This window comes from Folsomia candida, unplaced genomic scaffold (assembly GCF_002217175.1).
Source record: "Folsomia candida strain VU population unplaced genomic scaffold, ASM221717v1 Fcan01_Sc007, whole genome shotgun sequence".
Classification (NCBI taxonomy): Eukaryota; Metazoa; Arthropoda; class Collembola; order Entomobryomorpha; family Isotomidae; genus Folsomia; species Folsomia candida.
The window spans coordinates 1,678,709-1,700,683 of record NW_019091199.1 but is presented as its reverse complement, the minus strand read 5'-3'; the positions used below and the strand labels follow the sequence as shown (position 1 = coordinate 1,700,683).

General features: G+C 37.7%; 4 protein-coding genes across 5 annotated transcripts; 3 read left to right on the top strand and 1 right to left on the bottom strand.

The window, feature by feature from the left end:
• Window positions 1-529: 529 nt before the first annotated feature.
• Window positions 530-3,461, top strand: LOC110851748 (hypoxia-inducible factor 1-alpha inhibitor). The gene is made up of 11 exons (XM_022099640.2): window positions 530-1,128; window positions 1,198-1,294; window positions 1,373-1,715; window positions 1,932-2,005; window positions 2,076-2,161; window positions 2,257-2,267; window positions 2,376-2,422; window positions 2,508-2,596; window positions 2,679-2,840; window positions 2,905-2,956; window positions 3,062-3,461. Exons 1-11 carry the CDS (start codon window positions 985-987, stop codon window positions 3,157-3,159), a joined length of 1,203 nt encoding a protein of 400 aa, XP_021955332.1. The 5' UTR covers window positions 530-984; the 3' UTR covers window positions 3,160-3,461.
• LOC110851750 (NADH dehydrogenase [ubiquinone] 1 alpha subcomplex subunit 2) lies at window positions 3,462-4,364 on the bottom strand. Of its 2 annotated transcripts, XR_002548083.2 has the most exons (4): window positions 4,171-4,364; window positions 3,946-4,052; window positions 3,668-3,885; window positions 3,462-3,531 (listed from the first exon to the last, which is right to left on the bottom strand). XR_002548083.2 is itself a non-coding variant. In XM_022099643.2 (3 exons), the coding sequence occupies exons 1-3, from the start codon at window positions 4,248-4,250 to the stop codon at window positions 3,800-3,802; spliced, it is 273 nt and encodes a 90-aa protein (XP_021955335.1). In that variant the 5' UTR covers window positions 4,251-4,364; the 3' UTR covers window positions 3,462-3,799. The 2 variants fall into 2 exon arrangements, 1 of the variants encoding a protein (XP_021955335.1); XM_022099643.2 differs by having other exon boundaries at window positions 3,462-3,885.
• A 50-nt stretch (window positions 4,365-4,414) lies between these two features.
• On the top strand, window positions 4,415-6,214 carry LOC110851749. Its single transcript, XM_022099641.2, has 5 exons — window positions 4,415-4,767; window positions 4,844-4,987; window positions 5,075-5,328; window positions 5,419-5,595; window positions 5,675-6,214. The coding sequence occupies exons 2-5, from the start codon at window positions 4,873-4,875 to the stop codon at window positions 5,855-5,857; spliced, it is 729 nt and encodes a 242-aa protein (XP_021955333.1). The 5' UTR covers window positions 4,415-4,767; window positions 4,844-4,872; the 3' UTR covers window positions 5,858-6,214.
• An 805-nt stretch (window positions 6,215-7,019) lies between these two features.
• LOC110852067 lies at window positions 7,020-21,462 on the top strand. The gene is made up of 4 exons (XM_022100041.2): window positions 7,020-8,173; window positions 14,987-15,172; window positions 19,143-19,251; window positions 20,073-21,462. Exons 1-4 carry the CDS (start codon window positions 7,935-7,937, stop codon window positions 20,172-20,174), a joined length of 636 nt encoding a protein of 211 aa, XP_021955733.1. The 5' UTR covers window positions 7,020-7,934; the 3' UTR covers window positions 20,175-21,462.
• Window positions 21,463-21,975: the final 513 nt, after the last annotated feature.

The window sequence follows — 21,975 nt, the reverse complement described above, 5'->3', positions numbered from 1 at the left end:
CGCAAATATGTAAAGACGATCAACGACACATGCTGTACAAGAAATACCGTATTCGTAAATCGCTTTATGGGTTTCATTTGCGTGCAGCTAAAAAAAGCTCGTTTGAGTTCACCTTTCACCTTTCCCATGTAGTTCTTCAAATATGTAAGTAGCATGAATTCCCTTACGTAATACTGTGCCATACGTAAGTAAACATTGGTGACCTATGTCAATCATGCCTCTCATATTATACTCACAATGCGGTGGTCCCCTTTTAATTTGCATGCAAATTGCAAACCAATCATATTAAATCCCGAGCTCATTGTGGTTCCAAGGATTTTGTTTTATGAGCGAGTGAGTTATTTTATTGACATCCCGTCCCACGCGGATTTGATATATGCACAGGGTGGCATTTGGAGGTATCCGAGCACTTGATATACACCGATATATGCACATATTATCATTTGGTGGACGTGTGTTGTGGACCGAATTTTGTGGCTACGTGCACGAGAACAAAGCAAATGTTGAGATGCATCACCTAGCCCACAAAGCCAAGTGCAGTTAGCTAGCCACACTCTCCTTTTTCCAACTAATCTGCAATCCTGAGTCATTGAGCAACTGCATTGGGATTTTTGCAAGGGTTTTCTTTAAACGAGATTTGAGACTCGATTGTCAATAAATAGCACTCTGCTCATCGTTCGCCTCGGTCTACTTTTCTACTAGATAGCTTAAAATTGCTTATTAGCACTTTAGTCATAATCAAGCTTCTTCCTTTGGCTGGAATTAACGAATTCCCATCCGGACGAAATATAGTAAAGTTGATCACTCTGATGCTCATCTCAAATCATAATCACATGACAGTTTAGTTTAGTAGCAGAAACTTGACAATTTAAGCAATAAGCTGAAACTTCCAACTTCTTACGTGGTTTATTGTGGCTTAATTAATTATAATACCAAAACAAACGGATTTCCTATTACAAATTCAATAATTTAATAATACTCGCGATGAATAACGACGAGGATGGAGGTCCTCGACAACCCATCCACGACGGCGAATTTGACGTTTGGACGAAATATTCATTTATCAAGGGACAAGTTCCCAAGTTTCATTGCAATGACCCTGTAGGCCTTAGATTGATTGAAGAACAGGTGCGTACATTATTCATAGCTGTATAAACCAGAGTTATACATTTTTTGGTGTTATTTTCCTGCTTTCAGAATCCTGTTATCCTTACTGGCTCAGACTTGGTGGCCACCGCATTTAAATGGGATTTGTCGTACTTGACGGAACACATTGGTCAAGGTCCTTTTGCAGGTTTATAATTTTATTAGTTGTACCCATCATATATACATAGGCGGCTAATTATTGAAGTATTATTTGCGTGTTTGACAGTATTTTGTCACGGAGTCTCTACTAGTAATGATGCACTCTCGGCAAGTCCCTCCGCCTCGACCACCGTACAAAGTTGTTCATGTCCACAAAATAATCGAAATAATCATAAGGATAATCACAACCACAATGGAAATGGTCAAGGGAGTAGTAAAATTAAGTGCGAGGGGGATGACAGTCTCAATAAGAAAAAAAAGGTCAAAATGGAGTCGACCAGCATTAATATTTTTAAATACTTTGATGATAAAAAGCTGCAAGCGTTACAAGACAAGAGTACCTTTCAACAAGATATTGTACGAACAGAAATGTCGTTTGAAGATTTCCTCAACAAGTTCAAAGGAGACAGGTAAATAATAAAATACATACTTCTTTGCAATTTGGACGTACAAATACAATTCTATTTAACTTTTGGAATATTGATCGTTCACATCGGCATCAGAGGACATTTCAACTTGAAATGTTTATTATTGCTGCAAAAGCTTTCGATATTCATTCAGAATTTCTTCATGCGCATTGATAAACTAAAATGCATGTCACGTTTTTGAATATTGGTATTTGACAGATCGAAAGAGAGGGTTTATCTCCAGCAACCGCTCAATAATACTGTGGGCAGACAGATAGCTGCTGACTTTGTTGGTTAGTTCATTCTTGAACCCCATTATGTTTTTAATCTGACTTCTAAACCGGTGTGAACATTATTTTGTAGGATTTAATTGGCCCTGGGCAATGGAAAAGCAGAAAGAATGGGGATGGGGCCCTTTAACATCTAATTTGCTGCTTATCGGGCAAAAAGTAATTTACTATTTTATTGTACTAAATACTAACTTCAGATTCATCTGAATAGTACATTTACCTACAATTTACTGATATTCATTGTTAACTTACAGGGAAATATCACGTAAGCATACCATTTATGAAAGAAATTTATTTCGGAGTATGGACATGATTTGTGAAATGTTGCCAGTCAAATTTTAACTAATGGTGTAACATTGCTACATCTTCACAGGCCTTGCCATTATGATGAGCAACAAAATCTTTTCTGTCAGCTTCAAGGTTTTTTGAAATAATTTAATTTTTCTAAGTACTCTAATCTGGCACCTTTTGTGTTAATGTGAATGATGTTTTACTCGAAAAAAAGGGTCCAAAAGATTTCTTCTTTTTTCACCGGCCAATTTTCGGTGTCTATATCCTTACCCGGTACATCACCCCCATGACAGGCAGTCTCAGGTTATTAGTTAAAAACATTAAATTCTGTTAATACAACAGACTAATAATACAAGCTACTTATATTAAAACTGTACTTTATTAGGTGGATTTGGACAATCCAGACTTTGACCGATTTCCTAACTTTCGCCAAGTGGAGAGTCTAGAAGCTATAGTCAATCCGGGAGACATTTTATATATCCCAATGTATTGGTGGCATCATGTAATTAATTCTGAAGATACCATTGCAATTAACTTTTGGCACAAGGTAATTTTATCTGACCTTCAATTAATTACTTGAAGATTTTGTTAAAAATATAAAGTTATTTCAGGCTGGTCCGAATACACAAATTGAATACCCATTAAAATCTAGACAGAAAGTGGGTAAGGTGCTAAATATTTTATGAAAGTCCCTATTATAAAATATATCAAATTTCCTGTATGCCATTACAATTTCCAGAACATAATATCTATGTATATATTTTGCAGCTATGATTCGAAACGTGGAGAAAATGTTGTTAGAAGCACTTCAAGATCAGGACGAGCTAGCCAACGTTCTTCATTGCATGGTTGATGGACGATTCTAGTCTTAAATACATTGACATGAAAAGCGATATTATATTCCCACTTTCTCATCATAATTAATATACCGATTGATAACGTACTTCTTACAAATTGTTTTTCTATTAATTTATTTCTGAAGTTGCAAAGAATACTTATGGCAATTTGCAAACTGCACCATCAATTTTTGTTGTAGGACCAATTCAACGATTTGTTTTGTGATTTTCTGTTATACTCTGGCTTCTGTTACTTTATTTTATAAAATACATGCGTCATAACTTGACAGGCGAAAACATGGACTGAATAAACACGAAGTGCAAGGCAATAATAATGATAATATGTTGTTTATTTATTTATATACAGTTTATTTGAGTTTAGTTCATTGAAGATGGACTATACTAAAATTGAACAAGATATGTACTGTGCGGGTGGAGCTTAGCTCGTGAAAAACCCAGTGTTGCGCCTCACTTAACAGGAGAACTGAGGCGCAAAACTGGGTTTTCACGAGCTAAGCTCCATCCGCACAGTACATACCTTGTTTGATTTTAGTATAGCTGTACCACACTATTGGGTATTATCTCAACCCATGTACTATTACCGAGGTTTCAGCTCGTTTAAGTATTTACTAACAATTTATCTTCTAAAACCTATTCTAATTAGTACCTTTTACGCCTTCGCCAAAGATTGGATGGCTATTGCTACTTCTTCCGCACTTTTGTTCGTTACGACCAAGCTATTTTCTTTACCAAATGCTGAAAAGTAAGAACGAATCATTTTTATTTCATCGAGCGCTATATTTATAGTTAGTTTACCATATCTAGCATAAATTTTGGGGGTCACGTTTGAGCACTCCCGTATCAAAATTGGGAAGCCAGGGTTTGATTTCTTCAAAGGAACATATTGCTTTTCGACCCAGTCTCTAAAATAGTAGGAAATTGTTAAAAAAACGTAACATTTATTTCATATTTGAATTTCAAATTTTGAAGACTTGGAACCCCGGCCTTAATGAATGTGCAAAATCGTTTAAAGTAATGTACCTGACACCCTTGGATGCTGGAGACTTTTGACACAGATGAATTCTCAACTCACGGATCGCTGGTCCGAATTTGGAAGCCATTTTATTAAAATATTATAATTTGTAAACTGAACTAGACGGAATTATTTTGACAATTTTTGGACAACGAACTAAATCCACTGTTCCAGCCTCTGATCTCGTGTGGACGGAGCATGGTAAGAATTTGGAGCGGGAGAGTTTGTTTATTTACAATTTAGGTCAGAGAGCAACTACCTTCAAAGAAATTGCACAATCAATTAGTTTAAATTAAACTAGTTTGCTGCTAAATATTCTACTGTTCATTGAATTATCAATTGTTATCTCTTTAGAGCGTCTTCAAGACTGGAACTGCAAGATAATCTTCAGCGTTAATCTTCAAAAGAGGATACGTCTGGACATGACCTAATAAGTGACTTTGCACTTTATTATCGAAAATTCGGAATATTTCGGAAATAAAGTCGGATTCGGATCTTAAATCTGTTGTATATATAATGATACAATAGGTGTTAACATTTGTGCAAACAAATCACTGAAAGTGAAAGCGACGACTATTACTTGTGAGCAAAAGTATAAACACTAGGTATGTATTATTTCTTAATTATTGCAGAAATTTATTTGTATATAGCTAATAGCAGCGTGATTTTCTTGCATTACAGTCATTAAAAAAGTTTGAAAAAGAGTGGACATGGCGAAATACGTTCAATACACACCGGAAGTGTTTGCTACTCAGGACGGAGGTGTTCATGTATGGTATTTCCCCTCATCATTTTCGCAATCTCAATTAGGAGACAGAGTAATCGGTAATTGTCTTAATTATAGAAGAAAACTGTGCTAGATCAACTGGTCATGGATAATAACTATTTTATTTATTTGGGCTTCTTTCTTAGGATCAAATGCATGCACTCTAATCGCGGTCCTTGTGGCTGGAAGATTGGATGAATTTAACATACCAATCTGGGGCTATTATGATCAGCCTATCTCGCGAATGCTCGTCACCTCGATTGCAGAAGCTATCGTAGAAGGGAATGAAATTCATGAATCGTTAATGCTTCGTGGAGAATTATACGACATGGATTTGACCGTTCCTGAAGCTCTCAATGCAGTTCGTTTCAAGTATCCCAGACTCACAGAGTGGTTGGATGTAAGAAAATTAACAAATAATTCGATCCATTGGATGCAGAGTATTAATATATTATTTGGCATATTCATAACTCAAGTTTTATTTCTTTAGAAAACGACGTTGGTGATGGAACCTATGGAAGAGTCGTTAGCTGAGAATATGCAACGTTGCATAACCGAATTTGAGTTGACTCCTCCTCCTCTGAAGAAGGACAACAGTGATCTCTATATCATTCTAGTGGCGGGTGGACGTTCTGTCTTGTTTTGTTATCAGTCACGAACATCAAAGGTTAGGGTCATCCAAAACTACCAAAAGTACTCAATATAAGAACTGTCTTCTAAAATGATGTTTTTAAACAAAATTGTAGGTTACCCTCGTGGATTCGCATGCACACGTACAGCTTGATGCTGGCATTGTGGTATCCCAATCAAGAATAAGTGAGTTGGACCAACTTTGTCAGTGGTATACTGCGATGTGCACGCAATGTTTTACGAATTGGATCGGGAACAATTCGCCGTATGAGCTGGCATTCTTGTACCAGAGGACATGACTAGATAACATTATATCACATTTAATCGTTTCAATCCTGGTGTATTTGAGTCATAACACTTACCTTTTAACTGCTATAAAGCTTTAATTGACGTAACCAAGAATCTTACTAGTTATAATATATGTTAAAAAAGGTCATATTGACATAGAATTTAGTACCAACATAAATCGCTTTGTAATAGTTGCACCCTCGCATATGCCCACAGCTCGTTATTACATCAATTATATGTAAGCACTTAAGCATTTTGATTTTATAATTTCAACATATAACCATTCTGTGATGTTTGTTTCAAATCCTAGTTTATATGCATATTTACCCTAATAAAGTAATGATGAACTGTTACATCGGAAAATCAAAGTTATGCTCTCATTTCTGGTTAACTTTATACTGCTAAGCATACCGAATTATATCTTCCGTTCTCCATTAAAAAGGAGTGAGCATACTTATACTTTCTTGAACTGATTTGAAGGTTTTTGATCCTTCTTCGATTTAAGAGTGATTCGTGCATACAAAGTTTATGAGATAGTATTGACACTGCAACGTATAATAATTCTCTTTTTGCATATTTTAATATGTAGCAGGGGGAAATGTCAAAAAGAGAATTATGTATGTATTACGAAGTGTCATTTTGAGATCAATCCTGTATTTACTCTCGATTCCGCCTGAATAATCAACATAGCAAAAAGAAATGCGCACTTTCACCAGAAATACATCGTCAGTTAGTTACTGCATGTCATCCTGGGACGAGTCATTGATAAACAGGGTCTCAGCAGAGCAACAGTGCTCGTATGAATGACGAAAGATGAAACCACGAACCACCCACACACCAAACCCTTCTCATCATCCTCCTCCTCTCTCGGCTACTCTCTCCTAGAAAGTAAACTGAATGACCAAAAAATATCCAAATTGTATCCACCGAAAACCTTTCTCTTACCTATCGAATCATACTTTTTTTATCCAGAACATCAAAGATATACAATTTCCATGTCTCAAACACCCCTCCACTTTCCAAAGCAAATTGAACATCACGAATTTGTCACTGTATAAACAGTTCTGATAATGTCTATTGTTCTTCCAACATGAAGTCATGCATAGGGAGGAGTCTCACTCAACCCATAAATATATTTATTACGATTTGCACAGCAAAAGAGCCTTTATTCCAATTTTCTGTGGCGTACAAAGGCTACAAAACCGAGGCTGAGCAAGGCGCATTTCATCCCTTGCTTCCTCACCACCCACCACAAGCATCACTGAAGATCATACCTCCTGGGTCGGAGAAAGCAGCACCAGGCAGCAGGGCAGGAAGGAGAAAGTGGCGAGTGAAAGCACCAGCGAGTAAAAACAAGGCACACGAGCCCCTCACTTCTCTTCTGTGTAGTCTCTCCATCATCAATTCAATTCTCTGTCCGAGTGGGCGAGCTGGTGGAGAGAGGTTTGTAAAGTCAAAGCTCACTCAAAATCGAGATAATCCAGTTGAGCTGAGACAGTAGGCGAGCAGGAGCATCAGTCGTCTCGTTGGGAAAAGTGAGACAGCGGAGAAAGCAACAGTTACTTTAACAGCCTTGCACTCCGTATCCAACCAACTTTCTCCACTTCCAGTTTTATTCCACTCCGACCTCTAAATAAGTCAACATAATCCACTCGAAGAGATCGGGTCCTATTTTTTGACCAGCAAGGAAATAGCAGGAAAAATAAGACAAAGTTTCAACTTTTCGAACCGCTTAGCCGCAGCAGTCAGTATAAATAAACACGGAGGACAAAACACTGACAATCGGGTCATTTAATTTGACTTTCACACACAACTTCCATTGTCTGCACACACGAGAGATTGGCGAGGAACGCAAGCTGCAAAAGTCGCATTTTCGTGTCTCTGTCTCATCTTCACTTTCTTGTTCGTAGAATTCGATACTTACTTCCCATCTCCCTTCCCAATTCTAGACCGAGATATACACAAATATCGCTCTGATTGCCAGACCATCATCCCCAAAGAAGAAAACTTTGATCTCTCTAATCTCAACGCTGAGGAATTCTTAATTTCCCACAATTCCCAAGTCGAAAACTCTTCATTTCTTGTAAAATGCGGAATAAAAACCAAAAGATGATGATCTTGGCTGACTTTCTTCTCCCCTTTCTCTGCTGTTGGACATTGCTACCCAGTTCCTGTGATAGCCTCCCAATCCAATCTCAGTCAGCTCCTTCCATCTCATTCAACACTCATCAGTGGCAATCTTTGGTGAGGGATGCCATCAAATTTCTCCAGAAACACCAGCAACAGCAACAAGCAGACGCTGCTGGGGAGCATAAATCAAAAACCAGGTGAATAAATTTTCTCATTATGATGATTAAGTATACTATTACTGGTTGCACTCGGTTCATTGGCTGAGGTTACGACCTCGATGTGTAGGTGCATGAAATGCATTCAACCGATGTGACCTAGTTTGTCGAAAGTTATACATTATCGCGAAATAAAGGCATGCCGAAAATGAGAAAATGAACGAATGTTGAAAACTTAAAATATTAGACTTCACATCGTTTGTTTTTGACGTTAAAGAAATTTTCATGAATCTTACTCTCGAGTTTTTCAAAACCCGATAACCAGCAAGCGGTTATTATTAATCACCTTACAATCACGTCCCTTCCGCGTAAAACTACGTTTTCTAAGAATATGTACGCATGGCATGAATAATAAATGACGTGGGTGATCAGAAAGCTTTTCATTGAAACATAATAAAATTGACGGCATTGAACAATTTTGGCTTCATACTATTAAAATGTTTCGCGTATACATTACGCATAGTATGAGCGACAACCAGATTCTTAGTACGCTGGTTGATTGTTATCCCCTTTCACCCATTTATAAGAATGAATGGTGAAAAATCAATGGTTTCCATCCTCCATCTCCTTTACATATATGCATGTGACTGGCTCCGATAGTTTGCAATTGTAGTTCTTGTAATTGAAATTCCTTGGAGGTTTTCAATTTAGTTGTGGGTTTGCAACTACCGATAAGAATGGATGGTATCTGTAAAATCATAAAATGGGTCACCTAATTTTTTCTAATATAAACATTTTATATTTAGTCAAAAACGTGTTTTTAACTCGCACAAACAATTATCTGCTACGGGAGAGTCAAATGTCGAGAAAATACTTACTTGGACTGAATGTATTTATTTTTCGGACTTTTAATTAAGAAAAATGACGATCGAAGTTTACGAATTATTGATGAGTAAAAAAGTTAAGACAACGTTTGTTTTCTGTGTAAACCAATACACGTACACGACTAACTTGACCTACCAGCATGAGCATAAGTCCTTACCCTAAGACACACGTGTATTTATGTAAGTAATGCATGCAGAATAATTGACTTTCGACTCTCCAAGCTAGAAGACCAAAAGTGAAACCGATATTGTCCATGCACATACGTAAACGACTTAACTCTTTCCATGACCTTCTTGTGAATCAATTACTCTGCGTAAAATGAAACGCCAACGTCATTTAATTGAATCCCAAAATATAACATTCAAATAATTTATTTTAGACAAAATATAAAATGGAGAAATTAATTAATTAAGCGAAATAGTAATAGTAATCGAAGGTCTACCTCGAACTGAGCGTGTACTCAAAAACTTATACCTATTTACAATTTATTCACTATAAATTAGTTATTATTTGCTTTTAAAACCTGAGTTTGATATACCTTAAAACGTATCATATTAATATAAGCAGGACAGGAAAGAGGAGGATGAAGTTTCGTCCCAAAATATAATTATAGATTTAAAACGATGAGCCTCCTACACAAATTGGTACATGTCGCCAGAATTTTATATTCTCCATCGACACTAAAAAGTGTTTTTCATTGCTCGCATAAAGTGCTCCCTATACGTCGCTATTAGTGAAGCTACATGGATCAAATTTGATTCCAGTAATACATCACTCCGCTCATTTTACCCCCTTTTTGACGATGGAACCATCAGGTCGGGAAGGTCGATCTGCGTGGGTTGGTGTTGAGCCATCTTTTTTCGCGTGCGACGTGACGTTGAAAATCATAATCATATTAATTACATATGATATGATGCTTATCGGACCGATTTTCACGGATATAGAAAAGTCCCATCATGCTTCTCACTATAAATCTCGGCAGCGTCGCAAAGTCGGAATGCGTCACTTGTAGCATTTGGTAGAGTGGAATTGTGTAACGGTGACGCGCTGTTTTGACATTATAAAACGAAGATATTATGTCGCAGGTTGCGAATTTTTAGAACTTTTGTACTCCTGGACGAGTGTAATGAAAGGAATATAATCGAATTGTCGTCAGCTCTTATTGGGAACTTCAATGCAAGAGTGTAAAAATATTGGTTGATAGATGGATACGATGGCTGATTACATGATTAAGTGACTACATCAATATTATTGCTCCCAGTATAGAATGACGTTACACTATCCCACGTTAGGCTGGAATAATTGGATTGGAAATTATGGAATTAGAGAAATAGATATGCGCATATCTCCGATGACCCTGCTTATTACTTGGGCGAGGGTGGGCTGTTTGCACGAGATTAAAGTAAATCCAGAAATTGGTACTTTGTTTGCCAAAGTTATGAGAACCCGACCGATTCAGTTGGTTGGTTGGCTCCCAATGTGTCAATGTCAAGTGATTGCAAATTATCAAGTTCACCTACGTACAAAAAACTAGCGTATGCACGTCGGACATGTTGTAACCTCTTTTGGTCTACCCTGGGAGGACGGCATAACTTATTCTGATGAGTTCCAGTAATCCGCAAATCGAACTGATACAAAGCTAACTACTCTAAATAATGAAAATTATGGTTTGCGTAGAATTTGGATACCAGACGATATGTACATAATGTATGCATGTACGTGGGTTATTGCTCAAGGAGGCATTAACTACCACCACTGTCACTAATTATCAGAAGCTGGTGGATATAAGTTTACATTTCTAAAGTTAATTAAATTGTCACCTATTGAGTTGGTATATGGTAAATTAAATTTTAAAATTCTATAACCAGAAAATGCAGATAGAACCAAATGCGGTATTAATTAATCCGTGTTGTGCTTTCTCCTCATAATCTAAAATTCACTAAAAAAAATCCTTTTTAGCCCGAACCAGGGCTTATGTAATTGTCATGTCCGTCTGTCTGTCTGTCTGTCCGTCTGTCTTTCGATAACTCTCGAACGAGTTGACCGATTGACTTGAAATTTTTACCATATGCATATTGGACAAAGTTAGGAAACGAGTTCGAAGATGGGTGACATTGGTCCAGTGGTTGACCCGTGGGGGTCATCGGAGTGGGTGGGGTATTATGCACCAAAATTTCAAAATCGTCATAGAAAGCTCAAATTTGGTACAAAGGTTGCTAATGGCTCCTAATGAAAGAATATGAAGTGAAATTGGAAAATTTGTCAACCGGAGGTACCCGAGGGGGTGACCCATACCGATTTTTCAAAATCATCCAATCGAGCTGAAATTTGGTATAGAGGCTGCTAATGGCCCGTAATGGAAGAATATGAAGTGAAATTGGTAAAATTTTCATCCAGAGGGACCCTATGGGGTGACCCCCACCGATTTTCAGAAATTAACATAGAAAGCTGAAATTTGGACACGAAATAACATGAAGTTAAATATGAACAAAAATTAACCAGGGGGGCTATAGAGACGACCTCCACTAGGAAGTAGTCAAAGGAAGGGATAGTAGATATTTTTAGAATTTGGAGCCTAGTAATACGGAGGATTGATGGAAGAATTAGTGCAAAATAGTAGCACAAAATTTCATAGAAAACTACTGACAAACATGGGTTTACTAATCATTCCTGGTTCGGGCTAAGCAAAGCTGTACTGATAGGTTTTTTATATTGAAACAATGAAATCGAGTTAATATGTACATATACCAAATTTTACACATACATATCTACTTTGTTACGTATCTGCTAATTCGTGAAATCATTCTAGAATTTAGACACCCACGTATTTTCCGTATCCACACGTGAGAATGATTTACGGCTATTTACTCGATCTCTTGATTACGTACATCGTCATCCCGAGAGTGGACTCAAAATCCATTGCTCCGTCAGACAAAGATTCTTGGTATTCGACCTGAGCTTCACACGTTTGCAGAATTCCAATCACCAGAAGAAAAGGCAAAAAAGACAACAAGAAGTGAGGAAAGAAAAGGGCAAGCGTTCTCTTTGCGAATTGGTAGTGACGACTATTGCTCCGTGCTTTGGTATCTGCTTTGTTCGTCTCGCCCTTGCCTCACTCACCCTGTCCATTCGAGATTCATCAAAACGACCGTGTAATCTCACCAGCTTTTGGAGAAGAGGAGATTGAAACTCGAGACACTTCTCCCCTGACTTTGGCTACATTACGTATGAACCATTTGAGATGTGGGTGAAGACGGCGTGATCTCAAGTGGGATGAAGATTATCGGGTCCACTTCATCTCATTGTTGGGAGTTCTCATTAGTAGTAGCCCGAGTCCTTTTTTGAGTTGCATCTTGAATATGGAATTCCTGAGCGTGGGTTTGTTTGTGCATGATATCTCACATTTTCCTTCCCACTTGCTGCCGATGAATGGGAGAATCTTGTGTGAAAGCATTGCTATCCAAAAATCATTCTCACGTACGCACTTTCACCACCCAATTCGTGTTGATGACGCGATCGACGTGGTACGGATGCTGCGGATAATGGCACGGAATCACTGCTATCTCAGCCAAATCTTATTTACGTAATTCGTTATCCTTGTTCAAACAGAGAGAGCAACAATCCCACTTTATATTGCGCAAACCAATATGTTTAGCAGCACAAGTCGAGCCCTATGTGATTGCTGCAAAAGGGATGGATGACGATGATCCACTTTTTCGTTCGAAACCTCAACAGAATGTTTCAGTATTTTGAGTCACTAAATATGAATACTTATAGCAGCACGGTGAAGGTGACAAACCTTGTTCAGAATTTCGTACCCAGGTATTTTTTTGGCTCGCAAATTTCCAAATATAACTTCTCTTTCTTATGCTATATAGTTTATGTGTTCCAGACATTAAAATTACTAAATTTACCCCAATTCATCCCTGAGAAATTAAAATGAATACGAGTTTAAAAGTACCAGAATCAACTGGGTTCATCAGGAACTATTGATTACGTATCTATCTATATACGATGCAATCCCAAATATTTACCAGTAATATTTAATGGGATATGTAGATTATATAGTACAATCTGCGGGATGTACGCTGAAAATGTGAGTCAGACGGCTTCAAGGTGAACGGGTGAAAGTTTGACTAATATTTTGCTACATGTTAAATTGTAGAAGCAGAAGGTGATACTAATATCTAAATTTACCCCTCTTGTTCTGTCGAATTTCCGGCTTCTTGCTTTCTGATTATGCTCTGTTGTGCTGTGGCTGTGAAAGCAACACATTATTATTGTTATCCGCCCAAGCAGTTTGGTTGAATCCTGGATTACAAATTTAGGTCGGCGGATTGGAAAGTCATATGTCAGCCACAGTCGGGAGAAATAAATCGGGTTTTACTGATGAAATAGAGTTGTTCCATCCAGTTCATGCAATACCAGCCTCGAGCAGTTTGAAGCTCGTATCTCAACTTAATCAGGAGTGAATGATCTTTCAAAGGTTAAATTTATAGGTTTCATTGCATGCAATTCAAACTTGATTTACCTCTTATTTTAAGTTTCAAGCGGTCTGTGGTTTAGTAGTGAGTCACAGTAGGACCGAGAAATTTAATTCTGGAGCATCCTACCTAACCTAAACCCCACCGGAAGACGGTGGAAAGTCCTTAAGGCCTCAGTAACCGTAGTGCCACTTCAATACAATAATTTCAAGGAAGATATGTGCATCGTCAAATAAATAGTACTTTAAATCTAGGTAATTGGTATTTGAATCATCTGAGACTCCGTCGACTAACCCTAAGGACACCAATTTTAATTATTCACACTCTAGTGACTTGGTCTGCGAAACAACAAAACAAGACAAAATTTCATTATTTATTCAAGAGAAAAAGCAGTTGGTTGTGAGAAAATGAGTAAATATCCCTCAAAGAAAGAAAGATAATGATCATGCTGAATAGAGAGTTGACTTTTGACAGGAAATGAGATGAGATTAGAATTCCATCCGTGGGGCACGGGAATCTTGGTTTCAATTATCGTACGTCTCAAATACCCCATGTAAATTTGTTAGGAAGAATTCTGACAGGTATTGCTCACACAAAATTATGTAAGTATTATAGGGTTCGATAAGAACAATGAGAATGACGGCAAACATCCGTCATACTCATTTTGATGGTATTTGACACTATTGTCTGAGGTCTTGTTCTAACCTCAAGTTTTATTATAGTTTTATTACATGACTTCTTTACGTAGCTCCATTCACTTCCGCGTGGTATAATCATTGGATGCAATAATATTGGCTCAATTGATGAAAGCAATACATGCTTGCTAAAATTGCACCACTGAAAGACACACAATGCGATATATGTACATCGTATCCCGCATTTCTCTCTCAGGTAAAATCGAACTGTTGCATGGGCCAATCTCACAACAACTTTATTAATTGGCTAAATGATGGATTCAGCCGAAAGTGCTATTCGATTATGGTGCATTGCCCCGTTACTCAGAATTTGTTGGTCGTTGTTCAACTTTATTGTGTACAAAAGTTGCCATGTCCCTCCCCAATGTTCACCTCCCACTACACTGAATTGTACCCGTATATGAAATACTGGCATCTAGGATAACTTTTGATACACTCCTCCCAAGATCCTCCTTAGGTTATTTTCATTTCTAATATAAAATGAAACTTTTCAGGAATAGATGTGTTGTCTTACTACTTGTCAAATATGTGCATACTTTATGCGTCTTTTCCCAGTACGATGTTCACTTGTTGCACGAATGTCGTGTAGATAATTAATTTTCATTGCCCATCAAGAACGACGCTTTAACAGCCATCCACTCATGTTGCTCATAAAACACAGTCGAAAATCAGTAGTTCAACTTAAACTTCTAGTTCACCAATGGGACGCAATAAAAAAAGCATTGAGTATGTATTAGTATGAGCGAATAAATTTAATGAGACTAATTTTGGGAGAATTTGTAATGATGCAGGTTCGTGGTGGACCCCTCTTTCACTGGCAGCAACAACAACAATGGACCAACTGGTAACAATGGTGGTGGGACAGGAATGGTCAAACTGAGAAACATCCGAAGTGGATATGGCGACATCTCGGACGTCGTACGTCTGGTTCACCTGCACGAACTGGAAAAGGCGTGGGCCAGCAAGGCGAGACCAAGGTGAGTGTCGTTTTTTATAAGAAAATCCTTTACCCAGGCCATAACTTTTCAGTAATGCGTATTAATTGTCGTCCGGGTAGATAAATACATAGTTTCATCTTGCGAGCGGGGTTAATTATTTGTAGGATTCCGTATATTTGTTACCCATATATCAGATTTAACTGTTTTTTTATCACTGTCCGACTAACAAGCTTTCCATACTGCACGAAATTATCCATTTTATTGTCATCATGGCAGAACCCTTTGAGCACATTCTACACATTGACGTCCGTTTCCGGTTTTTCCTTTTAGTCTCGTTCGTTTCACTTTCCCTCTGGTGACAAACTCCTATTGGTCTCCCACTTAACTAGAATAGCAGTAAAACAAGTTTGTCGATGCATCGTAAAACAGATGAGTTGCCTGCATAAACATTGTCTTGTCTACTACTTATCGCCTACTCGGTTGTAAAACTGATCCACCAGGAAAACATGGAACATACAAAATGAGAACCCTTCAGCAGGAAGTGGATTCACTTTCACTCCCTCAAATGACACGTCCAAGCATGTCATATGTAGTTGTGCAAATATCATCATCATCCGGGTTCATGTGCAAACCATCATTCATTATATGGAGCAGTCATTTTGCACAATAAAATTAGTCGGGGAGCTTAGCATGAGGAAAGGAAAGTCTGCTGGTCTACTTACATATTCTTTCACTCTTCTTTCAACAATATCTGGATGATTTTTGCAGATTGATATCTTCAGAATGAATTATGGATTGAATCGCATTAAGACGGACTCTGTGTATAAGTTAAACAAACGCACTGTTGAAATGCCATCTTATTATCTAATAATTATGTATTTATGTAGGACTAATAATTGTTTCATGTCTCCCCATCCATGCACTTTGATTGCATGCTGCAACGTAATCCAACTATTTATGTGCACAAATTGGAAATTTGATTGCTAATTTCTGGGCTGTGGTTAGAAATTTATGCATAGAAAAATGAAAAAGGTCACTGCGCAAAGTTGGCATCCCAATTTGTTCACATGCGAGGTTTTCCCATATGAAGATTCTCAGAAATGTAATTTGTTTTGAGATTGGACATTATGCATGCAGGTCAACGGGTTCAGAGCTAATCTAGTTTACGTAAAAAATATACCTGCACTATACATATGTACATGTGCAATAACTGCATATTGTGTAATGCTAAAATATCAGGCAGTTTTTATTCAATGCTGCTGCAACATCCTTCCTGCTGTCAAAACTGATTCGATTTCATCCGTTTCCTAAATGCTTTTTTAATCACATCTATCAAACAATTCCGTTGGTTCGTGGTTAGACTAGAGTAAAAACGCATCCTAAATAATAAACCCGTCATTACATTTTATTGGAAGATGTAAGAGTCACAGCTTGTGACTCACAAAGCAAATTATCTCATTTCTACATAATTGGGGAAAATGAGACTTCATGACTCGTGCAAAAAGCTGCAGACTAAATATATACACAATTTCCTGCAGCACTTTCTGAGGATAAGACTTGACAATATATCAAACATACCTGTGCTTAATACAGAGAGACAACTTCAAATATGCGCTCATTCCTTCTTCCAATTTCAAATTCACAAATTGACCACAGATTGCATGTGGCAATCAGAGAAAAATTAATACGTATCTAATTTACGGTTAAACCTCAATAAAGGACTTGGCCCACTCTTTATTCATTTCACTCACTTCTATGTGTATGCACATATTTATGCTGCTTTTATGGAGTTGAAATTAATAAATTTTGCTGTTCCGAATGCTGTTCACTTTGAGGAGGAGAGGTTGTGAGGTTGGCAGTACTCGATTTTGATCCCCTTTGGATGTGTTGTAGTATAAGTTATAAGTAGTTGCAGTCCAGGACATACCCCTGGTCAGGAAATTATCAAAAGATGTAAAAAACTTAAAAATGTCGGATATTATAATACAATTGTTTAGGATCAGGAAAATCCGAAAATTACCAAAATCGGATGAGAGTTACAATTAGACTTTTGGGAAAGATTTGAATGCAACGCTTTTAGTAGTTGTAATGCTTTTGAGGGGGCGTGGCGGGCACAAATGGGTTCACACTCACCTAGTATTTGTATAAACGCAAAGGGCGTCGAAATCGGGTACTGCCAACCTCAGATCCTTGCATCCCGAGCAGTGTAACATCAAAGGTATTTTACCAGCATAGGATCGCTCCTATTTAAATAACCATGAAAGTTGTGGAACTTGCAAAATCGTTGTCAAAATGCAATTATCATGGATGTATTTCATTTCGGGCATAATTGAGAATCGGTTATTGCTACTTATGAATGAAAGCTGCTCGTGCATGCAGACAAATACGGACTAAATCCAACCATACATATTTCGAAATTTTACATGAGAACATACTTTACGAAGTAATTATAAACTTTGTTAAATGATCCGCGACTTCCTCCTAGATTCGCACAGAACGTTGGGAGGGGAGGGAATAAAGAATGTCGTTGTGTGAATGTGGGTGGTTGATGAGCATTTGCTTAGCTATGATGAACTTTACGACTTTCTCCGCTTTATTATTGTACCAAATACCACCTCCTTCAACCTGCCAAGTGGCTTCTCTCTCTGACTCACGGTTCTAAAACAAATTAACTTCTCTTCATTGCATTTCGCGGAGACTTATTTGTGTGGCGAGGAGAGAAGTCTTATATGTGTTTGCTACCCCCGAGGGAAGTGAAATCGAGTCGAGTGCGTGGGACTTGCCGTGTTATAAAGGAAAGTTGATCATGAAGAGCACGGGGACGAGTTCAGCTTGAGAAACGTTGGTTTCCTTTGCTGCATCACATTTCTAAACTGGAGACGCCTGTTGCGATTCATAGTTTAAATATTTAAACGACTGAACAAGAAGGTCGCATCAGCAAATGTAGGCACACGTACCGACGCATCTATTGATGAAATGACGTCTCACTGGATTTGACAACGACATACTTTAGCAATACAAATGTTGGTAATTGATTTGTGATTGTTACACATGTACAAGAAAATTCACGGAAATGGGAGTCCTGTTCGTTGAAGTCATCAAATAATCAAGATCTTTGAGCGATAGAGACACTCAAGTTTTTACGAGAGAAAGTTTCGATTGTGCATATGTATCAGTCTTTAGAACACGATTCAGTCTCTTTAATATTTTATACACCAAAGTTTATTTTGCTCCTCTGTCAGCCCTGGCACTCTCAAATTCTGCGAGATTTTAGCATCTTCCATAAAGCTAAGTAATCTTCAATTTTGTTACCAGCGTATCATACATTTACTTAATTTTCTTCTTGCGTTAACATAACCAAATCCCAAGACAAAGAAGAAACTAAATGTAATCTGAAGACAGCCAGCGTAATGCAATAAAGTGAGGTACACATACTGCGAGAGCACCATCATCGTTTATTGTCTGAGGTTCAGAACCTGGGAGAAAGTTGAATGAGAGGCATCACCAAAAAAGACATTGCTTGAAGCGGTTTCTCTCCTCCTCCTCCTCGATCGCAAGAATCTGGAAGAAGTTGCCCACATCATCCTGATCATCTCGTCGGCCTATGTGCATAGGACTTGCAGGCAAAAATTTCAGAGAGATTTCTGACAGATGACGGTTACCTTCACATCATCCACACGATAAACTATGCACAAGACTGAGCAGATTTTCGTGCATTTGAAGCTTGCTGTGTATCGTTGAATAAGTTAGTTGTTGGTAGAAGCAGACATATGCACGGCATCTTGATTCGTAGTGATTCATATATGAGGGAACCATTAACTTGCAACCTATCCCCAAGCACAGTATGAAACAAGATTAAGATACGACTGTAACAAGTAAATATAGTTACACCATGAACATCATTGAAAAATTTCTCCATGTGAAGTCCTTTTTGAGCCATCCTGTATTGCGTTTTAATGCATTTCTATATCGATGATGTCATAATATATTGTACGCTATTATGTAACAGGTTCGGCAAGCGGGCGGAGGTGACCCAAGACAACTTTCTTCCACCCTACGCGTACATGGTGCCAAGAGACGATGAATACGACCAGGAAGTTGTTTTAAGTGATTCTAAGGTAAGCGCTTTCATCCAAAAACCGTTTCATCTTTGTTGTTGCATAACAATCCACATAATTTGATGGGCAAGAGCCACACTGACACCTACAATCGCCCACCACAATTTCCTACTTTCGATCTTGTGCAATATTTTATCTCGTCCTCGCAACGTTGCTCATCTGAAATTTGCCAATGTCTTTTTCTTGGGATTTAATATCCAGTCGGCCCACAAAAGCCGACACTTGTGAAAACAAAGGCAATTTAAGATGATATACTGGGAATTGGGGCTTCAATGGAATAAGTAAAGATTGGTCCCCGTGAAGAGGTCATGAAATAAAAAGCCGATAATGTTATGAAAACAACTCGAAATTTATTCTGTGCAGTTGGTTGCTGGAGGATTTTTTATTGAATGTTTTGCATTGGAATAATAGGAATGGTCCAAGGTAATTTACAGATCGTTTACATTCATTGATAAAATCAACATTTAAGTTACTGGAAAAGTCTAACAAAACAATTGGCTATCCACGCTTCCAAGAAATTATAGTTTTCGTAACACATTTCCAACTCGGTGTAGTTTTGGTTCGCTCAGACCCACTATCAATTAGATACATCCGGAAGTTAATGTAACTACAATTGTTATGCAAAATGTAAGATAACATTAGAAGCCGATTCTATCATCTATTTGCATTCAGTTCATAAAATGCAGATGAATTTCTAATCATAAAAAATCGCTGATTACTTAGTCCACGTTTACAGTCATCCCACTTTTTCCAATATTTTTCTTGCTTTCTAGATCGACAACTTGAGCGAAGCTAAATTGTATCTTCTAATTTCTTTGCAGGTTCCAGCGCTGCCAGATTATCTACAGACCGTTGGTGACCGGAAAGGTGAACACGATTCATTCATGAAATACCCGGAGGACTATTTGATATCTGGTGCATAACTGGTTGCGAAAGATTACGGAGGCAAAAAGTGACGTGCCAGCCTCATTTCCTTGGTTTATTCCATCTTACCTTCTCCATTGTAAAACCAACAACAACCATTTACTAGTAACTGAATGCCATATTATAATCATACAACTAACGCCTACCATCCAGAAAAATGGCAAATACCATCGTGCAGATGTTTAGAATTGATGACTGTAATGTGATTTGGGAAACGAACCTGCTTGACACACGTCTTAAATTTCTCTAGTGTTTAATCTACCAAAACCCTCGTAATCTTAAGGACCTTTTATTGTGTTTAGCTGTATGCATTTAAATCTGGATTCTTAATGGGGTCAATAATGACCTTTTTTATTCACCTCCCACGTCAACACTTCCCCACACACCCCCCAAAAACGTCTCTAATTAAATAGTATTCTACGCATAGAAAGGAGATCCCATACCCATACACGTCACTTGCAAATAAAATACAATAAAAAATACAGCTTACACAACCCTATCCTCACAAAAGCTGCTTGCTAAAAATGAACCAGGCTGGAAAATTGACTTAATATATGTTTCTTAAGCAAAGTGAGCAAATTGTTTGCCTAACCGAGAGGAAATTGCAATTCCAAAATTAGATCAGTTCTTTTAAAAACCATTCTGCTTACATAGTAAAAATAATAACATGTGTAATATGTACATAGATAATAGCATTGGCCAAGATTGGGGTAAAAATAACTCTAAATTTCTCCAAATTTCGATGAATTTTGATGAGCTAACAATTGTAGCTTAAGTGTATGTAGATTCAACCCTGGTGGTGGTATGCCTCATGCCATGACAGATTCTTGAAATTAATTAGCAGACGTTGCTTTAGGAGTTCGAATGCCCATATTGCAGCTTTTAACCCATTATCTGTAGAACAGGGAATTTCTTCTTCAAGGGAAAAACAAAGGTTGCTAACATTTCGCTGAGTGGTAAGTTTTTCTCCCGTGTTCAAGTTTCCTAAGTTGCATTAGTACACATTATGTACAAGTAAATACATGCATGTCCATACACAGTTACATACAAAAAAAGAACTTAAACATTACAGTTTGTGTTACCACTACAGCTCTGTTTTGAATCTGTGCAGGAGGCAAAGTAATTAAAGTGTGAGAGGTTACACGTGCATGGAAAGTTGGTGGTGGAGCAGATTCGGAATTGTGCTTATTGTACTTTCTTCTCTGGTGAGTGGTGTTCACTTTCAAACACACGACCGGTACATAAATTTACAATAGTTGACAAATGTGACGAATGTTGAAAACAAGAGACCGTAAGACTACTGCGGATGTGTAGTTTAACCAGCCCTGAATTTTACCATCGTCACAAAGATTACACATCCAGCAATAGGACGGGTGAGTGAGTGAGTTGTGAAAGTTGAGAGAGCGAGATTGCCCCAATTCGGTTAAGTCGTCTCATCTTACCTCACGTACTTCTTATTATTGATCATGAAAACTATATCTACTTAGCATAATTGATGTGTATATGTGTATACTATAAAATTGTAAACCAAGAAAGTTGGAATCTCGCTTACTTATCGTACTCCTTTTTTGTAGTACATGTACATATGTCAGAAAATTATCTATTTAGCACAGTTATTGTATAGTGTAGATAATATACATACTTGCGTACACGCTAAGTTGGCTATTAAATTACTTACATATTTGATATATAGATCTTGATTTGTTCAATTATTTGTAAAAATGTATGTTTGAATAAATACACAAAGTATTATTGGAAAAGTGCAAGTTTTCGTAAAATTGTGAGGACGAGGAGCAGTTT